This window comes from Anser anser (assembly GCF_964211835.1).
Source record: "Anser anser genome assembly, chromosome: 2".
Taxonomy (NCBI): domain Eukaryota; kingdom Metazoa; phylum Chordata; class Aves; order Anseriformes; family Anatidae; genus Anser; species Anser anser.
Genome location: NC_139721.1, coordinates 140,168,978 through 140,186,307, shown reverse-complemented (window position 1 = coordinate 140,186,307; position 17,330 = coordinate 140,168,978). Strand labels below are relative to the sequence as shown.

Below are 17,330 nucleotides of genomic sequence, written 5' to 3'. Positions count from 1 at the left end.
AGTGGATGCTAAAGTGGAAAAAAAAAATCAGGCCTTGCTGGCTGAACTAGCTCATCATAGAATCAGATAAGTGCCAATACCACAGTAAGGAGGAGAAGGGGATGTCTGGTTGGGGTTTAAAAGGCCAAAAATAACCACAACAACACAAAGCCAAAACAGGGTGTGTGTATGTGAAAAAACCAGGATAGTTTCTCTTGCCAGCATTTAGTCATTAGATTGGATTAACTGCATCATCAAACATATGTTGTGGGGGAACAGAAGTGTGCTGCAGAATGATAAGAGAGCTGGCCTTGCGTACAGCAAATTCAAATCTTAGCAGATTTCATTAGTTTAAGTTTACGATATGTAAAATTAAAATGTTTTTGTGTTAGTGTTATACTTGGAAGGAGTATAGCTATACATGAATAAGAAGTGTAGCAAGACTAGATCTGCAGTATGTAAAGCCTGCCATAAATAATAATGAATCGACTGTGCTTGTCTCCCCTGAGCCTCAGCGGTACAGCGTATTTGTATGAAAGCCTAGTTGTCTGAGTGTGCTCATCCTTCTTTTATCCTCTGATATCTCATGTGAGCACATTTAGTAGGTATCTGTTAATAGTATTCAGAGTAATGACTGGTTCTCGCTGGAGACATATTTATCAGTGGAGATTGTAGGAGCCAACAAATATTCTGGGGAAAAATAGGAACCTAGACCTACAGGAGCACATTTATAGTGCCATGTGTAATTCATAATATTGTGGTTTAAATGGCTGAGAAGCTATGGCCATTCTTTGCATGTTACATTTGAGGATTTTTTTTGTTTGTTTGTTTGTTTTTTCAGTTTAGAAAGTCTCTTATAAATGCTGTCTGGCTTATCTATGTGGAACTGGGCTGTGAGGTACTGGCACAGGCTGCCCAGAGAAGCTGTGGATGCCCCATCCGTGGAGGTGTGCAAGGCCAGGCTGGATGGGGCTTTGGGCAACCTGGTCTGGTGCGAGGGGGTTGGAACTGGGTGATCTTTAAGGTCTCTTCCAGCCCAAACCATTCTATGATTCTGTGCACTGTGAAAAACACTTTAGGAGTGGAGATGGGGAAAACCCGTGTGAGGACAGAGTCTATTTTTTTTTCTCTTTTCTTTTATTGGAAAATAAAAACCTTTCAGACGTTATTCCCAGATACCACGTAAGTGACCGCATTATCAAAAATGGCACTTCTCAATTAAGCTAGCAAAAGCTGTCTTGCCAGAATGTGTTTTTTGATGACAAAGAAAGGAGGAGGGTGTAATATGGGCTTTGTGGAAGCATAATTAATTTTCTCACTTCTTTGATAATTAAATATGATTCAAATACAATCTTTTAGATTTGGTACAAAAAGAATACAGTGCAGATGAGAGCTTTATAGAGCTACAGTAGTATAAGAACATTTTGTGAATGTTAATTTCATTAATGTTCATCATCTTACAGCAACCCAACACCAGAAGGTAACTGAAAGGCGAAAGTCTGAACTATTTTTGAGAACTGATTTTTTTTGACTTAAAATTAGAAGAGTGGTTACGTAAGCATTCTGGTAGCATTTTAAGCGAGCTTTAATACTGATAATTCCAAACTCACATGCAGCTCTTCTGTTTCTCTTGTTTCAGCTAAATTTCCTTTTTGTCTTATTCCCTCACAGTCCATCTGTATACTCAGAATAACAGCAAATATTTTTAAAATGGGGACTATACCACTTACCCTGATCTGTTCCATGATTCTGTGGGATTTCTGTTTGTTGGGTTTTTTGTTATCCTGTAATGCTGAACAGTCTAGCTCAGTTGAGCAGGATTTCACTGTTAAATTCTTAGGCCTTTCATATTATGAAAAAGTGAAGAAAAAAATCAAATTTCTTTTTGGTAAAATGGAACTTTCATTGTCATTTAATTTTCTTGATAATGATCTTACCATTGTTTCTCTGTTTTATTAGTTTTTGTCTGAAGGGGGAGGGACTGGATGGCAACTTTCCAGCTGTCATAGATTACACACCCTATCTAAAGTTCACCCAAAGGTACTTTTTAATCTGCTTTTTTTTAATGTCAGTGTCAAAATTTTACATTGTACTGGGCCTCTTAATTTTCATTTCACAATCGAAATAATATCCTTATATAAATATAAACCTGTGATTAACATATTAATGAAAAATTGTATGGTGCAGTTAAAGCAGAATTGCATCACATCAGGAATTTTTTATGTCACGTCAGTAATGGAATTTGCAGAAGAAGGAAGTAGAGCCCATACAATGAAAGTTTCTTTTCATTGCATGGAATTATAGAGCAAAAGCTTCGATGGACCATGATCTGAGCCAGAAAAGAGCAGGGTCAGTGGCTTGTCCTTAATTAGATTGCTTAGGCTTAAATTGTTGAGCTCTCTGCTTGACCTTGTAAATGAAGTCTAATGTGTGGATTCACATGTGCATCGTGCATGATAAAAACAAATCTTCAAAATGCACATCTGAAGCAAATAACTTCTGTTACTCTTTAGAATAAATAATTTGATAAAATATTAACACCCTATTAAAACTTTTCAGCAAATCATAGGGTAGCAGGAATCTGACTACTGGAAAAAAAATCAAGTAGTAAATGCTGTTGATGTAGTGGAAAGCATAGTTATAAAGGAAGATTTCAGATAGGTATTGGGATAAATTAAAATGCTCATCTTTGAGGCAGATGTCTGAATATTCTGCCATATGTTGATTCTGGATGATATGGAGATATTTTAACGCTGAATCTGCGTACTATCTAGGGACATACTTATGTTCTGTGAAATAACAGGCACATGGTCTTCACTATAACCACAACTCTCATTTAAATTTATCATTATTTAATATAATGACAACCATTTTTTTTATTGTTCTGCATTTTTAGAAACAAATACAACTTATGTTCAAATAATACTGTTTGCCCTAAAATTATGAAGAAAAGATTAAGTCACCACTTACTTAGGTAGCTTATGGTAGTGCATTGACCCTTTATATTCCAGAAGAGTATCCTGCATACAACTGTTTGACTTGGCTGAGACTTGACTAAGATGACAAGTATGTTTTTTAGGTGGCTTTATAAATAAGAGCTTGAAACATAAGTTGTATTTGGTGATTTAGCCTCTATCAACATTCCCATTGTTACTGGTTTACAAAGCTTCAAATATCTTTAGGAGCAGCGGTGCTTTAATTTCAAGTTGTATTTGCATCTTAACAAACACAGGTATTCACTTGGCTAATAAATATGATCCTCCAGTTCTGACAGCATCAGCAGTGATGAAGAAGAGCTAAGAACACTGGGCAGTAGTGGCAGTGAAGGCAGTACTCCAGAGAACATTGGTCCTCCTTTCCTCACGGATGAAAACAGTTGGTACAACAAATGCAAAAGGGTAGAACAGAAGTATCGGCTTGCATTGGAACAGAAGGTAAAAGATTAGTTTTGTGTTGGGGTGATAGAGCCAAAGATGGTCACCAACCAACTGGTGAAATACCATTTAAGTAAAGGCAGAAAAAATATATTATATATTATTTAGCTTCATGTAAGTGGTCTTCAATTTTATGATCCTCAGAATATCTGAAGTAATAATTGCACTAAGTGTCTTTGCTCTCCGATTAGAGGGAAGAGAAGTTTGGGAAGGGGGGAACAGAAGAAGAATAAATAATTCAGAGGTCAGATTACAGAGTATAATGTAGAAGCTTTATCTCCTTTTTCCAATCTCAGAGTTACAGACAGTATATCTCTGAAGCTGTTAGGTTGCAAACTTGAAGTGAACATGACTCCACATTGTTTATTGCTGTACACAGACTCCCAATTGAAGGCTTTTATGATGGTAATAATGTTAAACTTTAACATTTAGCCTAACAGTAAACAAAGTTATCTATCTAGGAATGAAAAGCAAAGCTATCTTCTCAGTAATACTGAGATAGGTTTTGAAAATATATATAGTTTAAGACTTGCTTCAAGCTGGAATGGGAAAGGAAAGAAAGTAAGTTTGGTTTTGATTGGAATAGTTGATGTGACATATTGAATGTCATCATAGAAAGCAAAGGTAGGCTCTCCCTCTAACCTTCAAAAGACTCAAAGTTGAAGGGAAATTGTAATGTATGTCCAAACTTTTAATTATTTCAGTATTTTTAAAAGCAAAATGCTTGTCAGTATATTGTAATAGCATATTAAAACTACAGAGATCTGTATTAGCTAATGGCAGAGAGGAGCAGACTTCATAGACACTGAAAAATAGTGCACAGAAAAAGAAAAGAGGGGACAAGTAAAATAGAAATGGAAGAGAAGAAAAATGGTAGACAAATAGCTAATGCTTTAAAATAACTTTATTAGTATTTTAGTATTATTTTTCCTAATATCAGAATGTGACTTCCATGAAACTCCCAACACAATAAACCGTATGAAAGGCTGAAACTGCATAAAGATGCTTGGAGGTGTAATTATTTCCCTCAGTTTAGGGAATTAGAATCAGAAGATTATCTCTCTGCCTTTCTAGTTTCTACTGTATGGGGGGGGGGGGATGTGAAGGGACAGATAGCATCTAGAATGGATCTTCTAGCAGTTAGTTGCGACTCAGTGCATTAACTGTGGTAAACACTGATCAAAGTCAGAAAATATTCATGGTTAGTGTGCTATCGCCACCCCAACAGTCCATGAGGCTCAGGATCATAACCAAGACAGCATTTCATCCATGTTTCCAGACAAAAACATAGGATCAGTTTGAACACATGTGCACACAAACACATGAAGACTGTAGAATATTTTGTTTAAATGAGTGTCATTAGCTTTGAGGACCCATTGAAAAGAACAAAATAGTTGGATGGTTTTTTTTTGGTGGAGTTTTGTTTTTTTGGGGGGGGGGGGGGGGGGCAAGGGGGCACATCTAACTTGTCCAAAGAATGGAGAATATCCTATCAAAGTTGTAACAAACATCTGTAGAAAGGACATTGAAACATGGTGTCCAAACGCGCTAGCCAGAATCACAAAGTAGTTCTCCTTCTTACCAAAGCACAGATACCTTCTGTGGCTGTAGTAGCAAATGGAGGTTTTGGTTTATTCGTGAGTCTAAGATCCAGAAGCATTTCTATTCTGTGGAACTTTGTTCTTAGGCACAAATCTGATACTACGTATTTCAAATTTTTGAGCCATTATTGCTACATTATTCTTCATAGCATTCCCTTAATGAACTACCAGCTAACACAGTCAACTAACGTGGTGGTGAATTCAAGTCACCTTTATGTTACAACTGTGAAAATTTTGGGGTAAGCAATGCAGTTTTCAAAACAATAGTGACTCTGACAGCTGTTGACACTTTCTTAATTGTCCTAATTGTTTAGGGTGCCTGTGGGAGATCTGTAACAACAAAATAACTTTTAGTCACATAGACAGAAAATTTTTTCATTGCCTAATCTTCATTTGGGATCTGCCTGCCAAATTTTCTTCACTTCAGCTATACTACTTCTGTTCTATGGTAACTTGAATAAGTGACCATTAAGGGGTTACAGCTTTTCTCTCCCTTTCAGGGCTCTTCTGGTGGCAGTAAGTTGCAGAAATAATCAAGTTGCTCACAATGCAGTGGGTAGCAATAATTACTACCAACTAATCAAAGGCAGAGTGTTTTCTTTTAAACAAAAGGGCCTTTCTCACATCTCTGTGTTAGAAAATTCAGTGTTTATGACAAGAAGACGAAGTTGAGAATAGTGTATTTTTAGTGACTGGCATAGTGAATCTGATACATTCTTCTTTTCCTCTGTCGCTGCTCACTTTGCACGTACAATCATAAATTCGATTTGGGAGTCTTAAGTATATGTACTACAGTTGTTAATACCACAGGTGAATCATTTTTACTAGGGCCACAATATGGCAAGTGATTGGATTTCAGATAAGATAAAGGTACCTGTATCCTCTGAATTGTATGAGTGGTAGGATAGGATCAGATATTATTTTAGGAAGGTAAATCCTAGCATTGCTTTATTGGATCAACAGTGCTGTGCTGGTTTAGACCAAGGATCAGTCTGTCCTACTATCCTATTTTGGGTACTTGCCCAAAGTAGATGTGGAGGGAAGAATAAAAACAAAGCAAATATATATGCACAGTTTTTTCCTCTAGTACTCTGTTGGCTAACCTGTTTCAGCTCAAGGACTTCTTGAAGCTGATATTATATGTCTGTTTAATAACCTATGAGGAGTCCCTCTTCCAAATATTTGTCAAATATCCCCTAGACCTCTTGCAGGTTTTTAGCATCCGAACCTTTTTTTCTTTTTTTGGCAAAGTGCTATGCATATCTGCCATCTGTTGTGTGAAAAGCCACCTCCTTTTCTGTCTTTTGAATTTGGTTCCTGGTAGCTTCGTTTCGTGGTGCCTAGCTCTTGTGTTCTAGAAAATTACGAACAGTCAGTTCCTTCCTGCCCTCTCAATGCCACCCTAGAGATTGTCTTTTCCAAGTTGTCCTTTGTCCAGATTAATGAGTCATTGTTTACACATTTGTTAGTTATCTGCAAGTTATCTTTTGCCTATTTTGGCATGGTATAAGCTGTTCCTTTTTGTGTAGTAAACTCAGAAATTCTTTGTGTACTGTTTATACTGGAATTTTGTACACTTTCACTGGTGGGATGATGCATCTGCATCTCATTATAGATAACAGGTATTTACTGTTCATAGTATTTTGTTACTGATACTGATGTTTCTCATGTAAAATCTTTTTTCTTAAATGTTTGACATTTCTGGGAGGCAGAAAATTTGCTTATGTCCTAACATATCATTAAGTACTTTCAAAGCACTACTTAGAGCTCTGGGGAGTAGCTAAAAAGTCACAATAGCAGTAATGCTTGATGGGACAGAACTAGGCACTCTAAGAAGCTCTCAAGATTCCTTGGAACTTGCAGTGAAACCAAAATAAATTCTTATCCCATGCAGTTCTATCCACCCTATATTTATACATAATGTAAGAATCACAGAGTAGTTGGATGCTGTGGTCAGAAGGCACCTCAGGAGATTGTCTAGCCCAACCCCACTGCTCTAGGAAAAGTAGATGAGCATGTTGCTTGGGGCCTTGTTCAGTCAGGCTATGAATATCTCACCGATGGAGAATCCCAAGCCTGTCTAGACAACACATTTCAGTGTTCGTTTAAACTTTTTTTTTTTCCTGTTTAAATGAAGTTTCACAGTTTTCAATTAGTGCCCACTGCCTGTCTTGTTTTCACTAGATACTGCTGAGAAGTCGGATGCTGTCCTCTTTACACCCTCCCATTAAGTATTGATACACAGTGGTGGGATTGCCTTCCTGGAGCAGTCTTGGCTCTTTTTGTATCCTCTCATATGAGAGATGCTCCAACACCTTAATCCTCTTCACGGTGGTGAATCACCATATTACTAGTTTTTTCCTGGCCAGCAAACATGATACCTGTGTACTTAATACAGCAGGACACCTGTTCTGTGTCTTTATGAGAACTACTTTATTTTTCTTCATATTGGCACCTGTGAAAGCATATGTTTTCCTCCAAGCTTCAAGGAATGTGCAAAATTTTAAGGAATATAGGCTAATTATATCCAGCTTTGGCTAAGAAGGGCTGTTGATAAGAAGTTACTTGTATCTGAAATGCTGAGGCTGTGCTTGAAGAAGAAAATGAAATAGTTTCTTAGTATTGTAAGCAGATGTTACACTCTTAGTGACCATCCTGCTATCACAGCTGCTGATAAATACTTGCATTGTGTATTTTTGTAAATAATCATACTCCAACTACTTTATCAGTACTGCCCCGTATCTTTTATAGTATCATGTGGAAAACTGATAAAAATGCATATGCATGTTCCAGCTATACACATCCAATGTTACTAAAGTGACCTTTACGAGTTTTCCTACCTTATACTCTCCCATAGACAAATCTTAACATCAATAACTTTCTTCTCTGTCATTTTAATATGTAATGTCATATTGCACCATTCTGCTCTAAGAAAGAGGTTTTCAAATACACTGGTTTTTTTGATAATAATACTGGACCCCTTTCATTAGCTATATGGATACATATAGCTACATTCTTCTCTTGTCTTTCTTGCACAATATCTAACATCTTGCATCTGTTAAGTTGTCGAGTCCTGATCTTTTTCTTGTTCCTGTGATTGCTTTATGTTTCTGAAAACTGAACTAATGTTTCATGCTAGTGGCATTCCTCTATTGTTGTTTAATCTGTTTTTCTATTCCTAGTCTGGAGTATAGGTAAATACAGGATTTTCTCAGTACCTATTAGGAAACACCTTACTAACCTTAAGTCATTTTAGTAGTCAGTTTAAAAAAGAATTAAAAAAAATAGAATTGTATACATTTTAAACCAGAAAACCTGAACGTACAGAAAGAAAACTTTTCTGGTTGTATGTTCTTTAATTCTTTCTAACACTTTTATTGCCAGGGTTACCTTGAAGAACTGGTACGGCTCAGAGAAAACCAGCTATCCGAATCTGTCTCACAAAATAAACTGCTGTTACAGAGAATTGAAGATATGGATCTAGCCCATAAAATGGAGAAGGAACAGCTGGAATATATCATTGTGGAACTTCAAGACCAGTTGTAAGTTAGTATAATGGAGAAACGTTGTTAAAGCAGTATTACTTTATTTATTTAAATATACAATATGAAGAACTTTTGGTCCTGTGGAAATGAGTCAAACTTCTTATAGAAATCAGTTTGTTGTAGCTTTTGTTTTTTTCCTGACAAATCTTATATTCAGAAATCCTTCCCCTGAAAATAATGCAGCAGTGTAAGACAGAGTAATTCTAAGCTTTTTTCTGCAAATCTGAAATTGTTTAGAGTAAACTTCCTTAAATTTTTGACATTTTTTTTTTTAAGGGTAATATTAAATCTGAAAGTAATAAAATATGAAGAAGATTTTAGAAAAAAAAAAACTTTTTAAAAAGGTAGGGAAGCAGGAGAGGACAAAGCTATTTATTTTCTTTCTTTGTATAGGTTCTATTTTATCTGTGTGGGTCTTAGACACAGTAGAAGTTCATCCGATAACCCTAAAAATATTCAGTTTGATGAAACAGTTTTCTACTTACCTTAATTTTTAAAGCAACATGAAAGGCTAAAACAACAGGAAAAGGCTTAAATCTTTTAATAGCATAAGTGACTCTTAATATGGTAAATATTTGAGTGTCTTATGATCCTTAGGTAATTTATCCTCATAGCCCTGTCTGTTGTGTAAGACAGTACCTTTGTTTTTCAGAGACACTCTCTGGCATTGTTTAAAGATGGACAACTTGCTGTGAGGTGATAAATTGCCACAGTAGTATACAGCTGCAGTAACTGTATATTCCATTCTGTTCATGTCAAATACAAGATAAATAAGTTTATCTTAAATTTGGGGTATTTTTTATATATCTGAGCCCTGAAGTAAAATGAAAGTGAGATGTGTCCTTTGACATAATGCAGAATGAGGAGAATATAAAGACGGCTTAGGATATGTAGGTTCCCTGTGCCTAGGGTCTCACAGAAGGGCCTGTTCTATGCAGCAAAACATATTTCTGACTTGTAAACAGTCCCCCCCCCCCCCCCCCATCTTGTGGGAAGTCATTTTTTGCCAGTGCTTGAAATGGTTCTGTGAAAATCCCCAGGATACAGCATTTGCATTATATTTATGCCACAATTACAAAATCAAAGGGAAAAAAATAAAAATTTTTCCCGAGTAGTACTTTTTTTTCCTGATCGTATGTACACTTTTGAGAGATACTTGTTTTAGAGTTCTTTAATGAAGTTACTGATATAGCTAATGACTCTTTATATACTTTTTGGCCTGCCTGAATATTTTGGGGGTAAGGGCGGGGTAGGGAAAGTGTTACTGGGAGTGGAAAGCGAGTTCATTTAAATCCTGATATTTGGAAACTTGGAACATTCAGACCTGCTGTCCATTTTTAGCTGAGCTGTGTGAAATTTAACTGTCGCAAAGATCTCAGATCTTTGGGGTTTAATTTTATTTGCTGGCCTTCTTAATGTAAAGGCTTAAATTGTGGAGCAGTTCTGTTGTATCTTGACAGTGTGCTCTTGTATAGCTGTTTGTGAGACCCTGCAGTAAGGATCCTGGACTACGCTACATAATTGGAGAGAGAGGTATGAGCAGAGGGTGCCTGTCATATAAACTCTTCTTGAAGTATGCTAGGAGCCCATAATTCCTCATGTGGGAGAGGGAAAGGAAGGAATATTTCTAGCAGGTTTCTAATGGTGAACATCAGACATAATTAGCATCTTTTAATCGTTCTTTTTTACTTGTGGGTGTTTTTTTGTTTGTTTGTTTGTTTTCCCTGACCAAGGATGAAGTGCTGACCTGGCAGCAGAATGTTCTATCACTAATGTATCTGTAATGAGGCATGAGTATTGGCCAATTGCTTTTTATGGTCCAGCTGTTTTAGAACAGTGTTCATGGAATTCCATATCTAGTGTTTTGCTCTCGTGCCATTTTTAGCATTTTGAATTTGTGAATGTATTCTATAATCTTTCTGGATTTTTTTACCGGCAGCTAAGAGAAAGTTTGGGATTGTAATTCTGTCTGAGGCATATCACATTAATGTTTGTAAAAATACATTGAGATCTGATTTGGGATCATTTTCTGTGTAATGGAAACTATTATAAATAAACATTCTATATTTTGTTTTTAATGTTGCTGTTCTCTTCCACTGGCTGTTGTCGCTAAGGTAAAAGGTTCTACTGTTTCAAATTTTGTTTGTTTGTTGATGTTTCCAAAATTGTATTTCAAAGGCGTGCAAGTCAAAATATTTTACCTATTTTCTCAATGAATTAATGGATTTGGGCAGAATCTGAGTCTGTTTAGTCTGCTTCTAAAAAAATAAAAAGTAGAGGGGAGTGGAGGTTTGACTTTCTTGGCAGTATAGATTGTTATTGTTGCTGACTTGGAAATGAGATAACACTGGTGGTCAACAAGACCTTAGGTTATAAACTAGATTACCCCCATAGAACCTTTTCCATGTTCATATTTAATAAGGCAATTTGATGTAAAGCACAGAATGTATACAGAAATGGGAAGAATTTAAGTCATTTTTGTCTTAGACTTGCTATGAAAAACTTAATGGTCTACAGTTTCAGTATTCTTAACTTTGTCTCTCAAGCTTGAGTATCCAACCTACAAAAAACAGTTTTTAATCTATTTAAAAGCTATTTCATGAATCTCAAGAATACTTTTTTTTTTCTTAAATAGTGAAGCTGAAAATTTGACAAATTAGTTATTCACAGGAGAAAAAAAAAAATGTTTCTCAACTTAATTGGATTTCTTAATAATATGCCCAGTCATCTGAAGGCTAGATGTCTCACTTGGGCAAACTGATAGCAAACCAGGTTAGACCATGAAACTGCAATAGACCACCTGATTATCAGTCAGATATATTTAAACAAATGCACAGCTCTTGCTCTTTTACCACACTCAGTATCTGCAAATGAAGTGATTGCCTGGTGATTGTCAGTTGTAATAAGGGCAATGGAGGCATATTCTGGCTTTCATCTGCTTCCTTGAGAAATGTTTGCTGTCACTGTTGCAGTGAGGGCATTAATATTATGGTTCTGTTACTTCTAAAGGTTTCCAAAGCAAAAGACAGATGTGGTTTTGAAGATACTTGCAGTCATGTATAAATAGTAATTGGAGCATTTGGTTTGGGATTCAGTAGAGCTTACAGAAGTTGTACCTGTGACCCAACTTGCATCTTAGTGCCCAAGCTGATGGGCACTATTATATATATAACTACTAATCTATACTGCTACATCCTACCATTGGGCCTGGTCCTCTCGCTGTTCATTTTATGGCCCAGTAAACAGCACACTCTATGTACGTGGCAACTGGCTACACCAATTTGAAACAACCCAAGTCTGGCTGTACGTGGGGCTTACAGCAGCTCAGCGTTAGAGACCAGTGCTTTTGGCTCCACTCTTCTATAAAAATAGTCTTTCTTACAATTAGGGTGGAGCAGTTCTTAAATGAATTGCTTAAAATTAACAGCTTCCAGGAGGACAGCCAAGGGAAGCCCATGATCCTTGGAGTGTCTAACTGAAGGAAACAGTTTGGTTTTCATAACGCCCAAAACACAATGGGAAAGAGAGATCGAATCATCAAGGAACGGGATCCTGGAGTATTCAAAATCACAAGGGCAGTCATTTCTTCTTCCTCTAAGATCCTCCAGAGAAGTGTTGGATGCATCTTGGAGCAGTAGTCTCCAAACTTTTTTTGATCACCTATCCCATCAGTCAGAGGAGTGACTGGGCAAAATAGGAAGCTGCCCATAACAGCTTTGCATTATAACTCTTCATCTCAGCTTACCAGGCTTTTTCTTTTTCCCCCTTGGGTGATTCTTGGTCTTTCCTTTAGCTTACACACTAGCTGTACCTAAGTCGAAATTTCTCTTCTGATCTTTGCAAATTTAAGGTTTAATTTGAGATTCTGTATCTGAAATTGATATTTATATGTTAAATATTGATATATGATTACAAGAGGGATTCCACCAATTTCCTGAATAGCGACTCATCTCCTGGGTAGTGACTCACTGATGTTATAAAAGCTAATCACTTTACCAGAAAAAAAAATTAAATGCTAAAAAAAAGGAAAGCATTATAAACAAAGGTAAAACTCAACGTTAAATGCTTCACAACATATATCTTTTTCTGCTGTGATTTTGTTGTAATGATCAGAGTGATTTGCATAGTGTTTTACCAATATTGATTTTCTTCTGATGTATTTTTTAGGTGTTTATGCCAGTGTGCCTGGTGTAAGATGGTATGACTGCTTTGTCCCAATGGGTGCAAAATACATACTTACATAAATATGTATATGAAAATATAAATATATATATACATATATATATGTATAGTATCCCATGTATCGAAAATGTATTTCTTAGCTTGGTCGGTTGCTCTAACGTTTTATAGCTCTCTGTTTATCTCCCTCTGCTGTTTCTCCCCACATCACTGTTTTGTTCTGCTGCTTTGTGGAGGGGTATGTGCAGGGAAGGAAACTCGAGGAAACTCTTCTGTGATTGGAGTTCTGTCTTCGGTTATGGCACAAATAAGACTCAAATTAAATTGTAGGGACACTCATGTATCACGTTGTATTAAGCATGTCTGTATAATTAAGAACTTCTTGTATGATTTAGCAGATCCTAAAGTTAGATTTATTTAATTTGTCTGGCTGTTACTTTGGAAATGGTCGTTCTTTTCAAGGCCCAGATAATGCTTGTACTGCGTTCTTTAGATTTTAATATACCTGTCTGATAGATTGAGCGATGCAGTTCCTATCTGGATAATATCAATGTCTTTGTAAAGGCCGTAAATGGCAGTTTAGTTGCAACCCTGAGAGACTGTTTGCAACAGTGACACTGAAATTAGAGCAAATGGTCTGTGCATGTTTCCACTTCTGAGCGGTGCACAGCCTGCTGCTTACGCTTCTCTGTCTTCCAGGTATTGACTGCTGGAGTACACGGTGTTCACGTATTTTTCAGCACTGCATTGAGCTCAGGCTAAGATACCCTCCCTGCCTTTCAGAAAAGTACATTAGCTCATTCTCAGCAGCACCTGAGCACAGTCATAATCGTTCTGAGAGCAGCATGCCAGAGTAAATTCATGCCTGTTGAAGTCTAGGCAAAATGAGCTTCTCGTTGTTTGAAATACACCGTGTCCTAACAGATCTATTTTGGAGTTAGATGAACTGTAGATTAGAGGAAGATGTATTCTTTGCAGCAGAAGTGATTCATTTCCAAAGACAGTTCATGCCCCAGTTAGTCAGAAACTCGCTTATGACAGTAGTATTGGTGCTTTTTGTCCATTTGTCAAGGTTTGGTTTGGAAGAGCCTTCAGAGTGCTGCCACAAACGCTTGGCCCAGGAGCAGGCAGAGGAAGGTCACTCACACGTGGGGGCACAAGGTTGTAGAGGATGTGGGCTGTAACCTTTCTGTCAAGGGCAAAGCAGAGAGAAGCTCATCCAAGGAGGTAGAAACAGAAGGGTCTTTGAAATCCTAACCAGCGGTTTGTGCCCCCTCATGAGTAAAACTGTAAATGTGGGTTGCCTGCTTTTGTAATCCTCCCTCAAAAGCTAAATCATCTAGAGAAACGGGAAAGTTGGGGCACTTCTTTAGCACTCTAACCTTTGTTTTCAGATAGTCCTCTTGTAAGGCTTTTCTTTAAAAAAAAAAAAATACATGATTTGCTCAACTTCATAAGTATAGCAAATCCAGGTTGTTAGAACTAGAATATTAAAATTTATTGTTTGATCTATTTGGTGAACTTCTTTACTAGAACTTCAAACCTGAGTGTTAATTCTTTCCTTTTAAAGCTTTCATGGATCCTCACTATCAAACCAGAGTTCACGTTAGCCACACAGTTATTTGTAATGCTGTCCTGTCTCCCCTAGGTTTGCAGCATCAGTTTTAAAACCTTATTATCGCAGTCTGGTCTGTTTTCAGCCCCTTGTTTTCTCAACTATTACTTTTTTTTTAAACTTTTGAAACATAGCTTAGAAAAAAATCTTGCACATTTTGACAGATGGCATAACAGTTTAGTGTATGCAGTGGTTTTGATCTTGTTTTTGAGGAATTCTTTCCTTTGAAGTTTGCTGCATTACTGTATATATGCCTCCTCTGTTGTGCAAAGGCGTGGACAGGCAGCAAGAAAAGTCCTGCTTCCAGCCAGGCGGAAATCTGCCAAGACATGGGAGTTTTCTTTTTGCTTGAAAGTGTAACGAGGAAAAGGTCTACAGCTGGGTGCAGTACATAGATTTCCTGCAATACAGAGTGACAGAGTAAAGAAACAGGCAGAATTAAACAGAATTGCAGCCAAGACTCAGACCTGAGGGAGGACACAGCATTCTTAGAACCCAGAGGGACTGGAGGGTTTCTTGTGCAGCAGGAAACCCAAACTTTCTGGATTGATAGCCGCCTGAAGAAGACTTAGTATGCAAGATGCAGTTGATAGGGAGATAATTCTTTTTTAAATTCTCATATTTTAATGTCTGATTCTGAACTTTTAATTAGTGGCTTGAAAAGGCTTATTTAAAAAAAATATATATATATAAAAGATAAAGGCTTTTATGTTATTGGTGTCATCAAGGACGAGTAGTGGTGGTGTATCTGCAGCAAAATGCTGGCTGATTCTAAAATGCAAAATATTCTGTTTTGTTAGGAGTCTTTCCTCTCTTCACTTTTTTTTTTTTTTCCATATTCTTTGTAGTAGATTTGAGAATCTTACCTTTGAGGACTTTCCTTGGACGATTTTGCATACTTACTACCATGCTAATGGCTCTGTGTCTACCTTCTCTGTATTTCTAATATGGAATACTAAAATCAGTCTTTATAGTGGCATCCTTTCTCTTTTCTTCCATAGCTACGCTTCCCTGGATAAAGGCATTGTAACTAAAGTGACACAGCAAGAAAGCTTTAAGTTAGCAGGACATTAGCACTATACGCATTCCAAATTCCAGAATTTTTATCCAATGGAGAATTTAAAGTAAGGCCTTTCCAATTGGTAATGAAAAGTATTGAACCTTTGAGGACCTCAAGGCAGAGCTGTTGCTAATGATCCATATTCCCAGTAGGGAAACATATTGTATGGATTATGGATTTCCATCCTCAGTTAACATTACCTGAACTGTGGCAGGAAAAAAAAATATTTTCTTTGGCATAACAATGCTAAGGAACCTGTACAAGAAATATAAATTTATTCATTTTAATTCCATTCCAAATTTAACTCCAGAATTATCTCACGTCTAGAATAGGTGAACCTGAGACTTTGATTTCATAAAAGGGTTTTTGAAATTTGATGCTCGCACTGTGAACAGAGTGGATAGATATCAACTAAAAATAGGGTAAGCCAGTTGTAATACGTATTCAGCAACTCCTTGAATACAAAAATGGAGACAATTTGATCTCCATCTGCTTTACCCATTTAGATAAATAAACTTGAATTGCTGTTTGCTTCTGAGATTCCAAATTATTCTTGCTTCATTTCTTTGCTCTTGTATTCATTTACTAGAGGTTTGCTTCTTGATATTTATAGGGAAAACTAGTAAACGAGGAGTTGAACAAAAGTTTTTTGTATATTCTTCTAATGTGTAAAACACAAACCACATGAAGTTTAATACCCAATTAAAAAGACTTTAAATGTCAAATAGTAAAAATATACACAATTTTTGTGTGCTAGGTTAGTATGGTGAGTATTCTGTTTGCAGAGATCACTTTATCATTGATATATAGTATCAATCTATTTTAAGATTGTTTAGACAAAAGAAAATATTTAAATTACCTTAGATTGAAGTTTATTTTGGCTGTATTTTTTCTGATTAATTTAAATCAATATAAATTAAGTTTAATCCAGTAAAAAGGAATAGGAAAATACATTGTATACTTTCAGAACAAGATTTAAAGTTTTTATAAAATGAAAATAGTTTGACTAGATGAAAGTAGACTTAACCAGTGTGCATACACACACAGTCACAGAAATGTATTTTTTCTTTTAATTATGGATGACATTTGTAAATTTAGGATACAATATATTTTTTTCATTCTTTGATATTTAGTTTTAAGGCAATAACTTTGTGTCAGGATTTTTTCAGTGTTTTGTTAAAGTAAAACATGAGATAAGTGATTTCTTGAAAAGCTTAAAATAAATTTTAAAAAATGCCCGAAGTCATAATGAAACAAATACAATGTATTTTGTTAACTGATTTCTTGAGCAAGAGGCTTTTACTAGCTGCCTTTCTTTTTGGATGGCAAGTGGTTGAGATTTAGTCTGGCCTTTTTTCTGTTTGTCCTTAAGGTTTACTTATGCAGTCACTTAACATAATTAAGTTTTTCCTTATTTTGTTATCCAAATTATGAACCAGATAACACCTGGAAAAGATTTTTAACTGTCCTGTGTTCAGAGCTTTTTTATTTTGTTTTGCTTTGCTCTGCTTTCTTCCCCTTCCCCTTGGATCAGATTTTCGTCTTGCATTCTTTTCATTCTGTGATTGCCTTAGACTCTGAAGCTACTTTTTTTTTCCAAACCAACATGTTTTTTTTTTTTGTCCTTCAAAGTAAGAGAAGTAGGAATCAATATTCATATTCACTTTTTTTTTTTTTTTTTTTTTTTTTTAAGTTAGACCCATGACATTCTAAAGGAGTTTATATGCTAGTTTTGGCAAGTAGCTTTCTATATAGAAGATCCATCTTTTGGTTATAATGTTGGATATAATGTTCTATTTTCCAGCAGAAATGAACTGACAGTTGAAGAACAGAATTAAAAGCTCTCCTTTACTTTTTTTTTAAGGGTTTAATTGCTAGTCAGGTTCAATTTTTTATTTTATTTTTTTTCCCTTCAGT

At 36.1% G+C, this 17,330-nt stretch overlaps 1 protein-coding gene across 3 annotated transcripts in view; it reads left to right on the top strand.

The window, feature by feature from the left end:
• The window catches only part of RUNDC3B (RUN domain containing 3B), a 53,434-nt gene that overhangs the window by 23,777 nt on the left and 12,327 nt on the right, over positions 1-17,330 (top strand). Inside the window, exons 6-9 of one of the 3 annotated variants that reach the window (XR_014580475.1) lie at positions 1,939-2,019; positions 3,245-3,413; positions 8,399-14,924; positions 15,741-15,835. Coding sequence is in view for 1 of the 3 variants with exons in the window: in XM_083826038.1 (XP_083682164.1) it covers positions 1,939-2,019; positions 3,245-3,413; positions 8,399-8,556 (408 nt within the window). In the remaining 2 variants the exon portion in view is untranslated. Of the gene's footprint in view, positions 1-1,938; positions 2,020-3,244; positions 3,414-8,398; positions 15,836-17,330 lie in introns of all 3 variants that reach the window. The other 2 variants (XR_014580476.1, XM_083826038.1) reach the window with 2 other exon arrangements.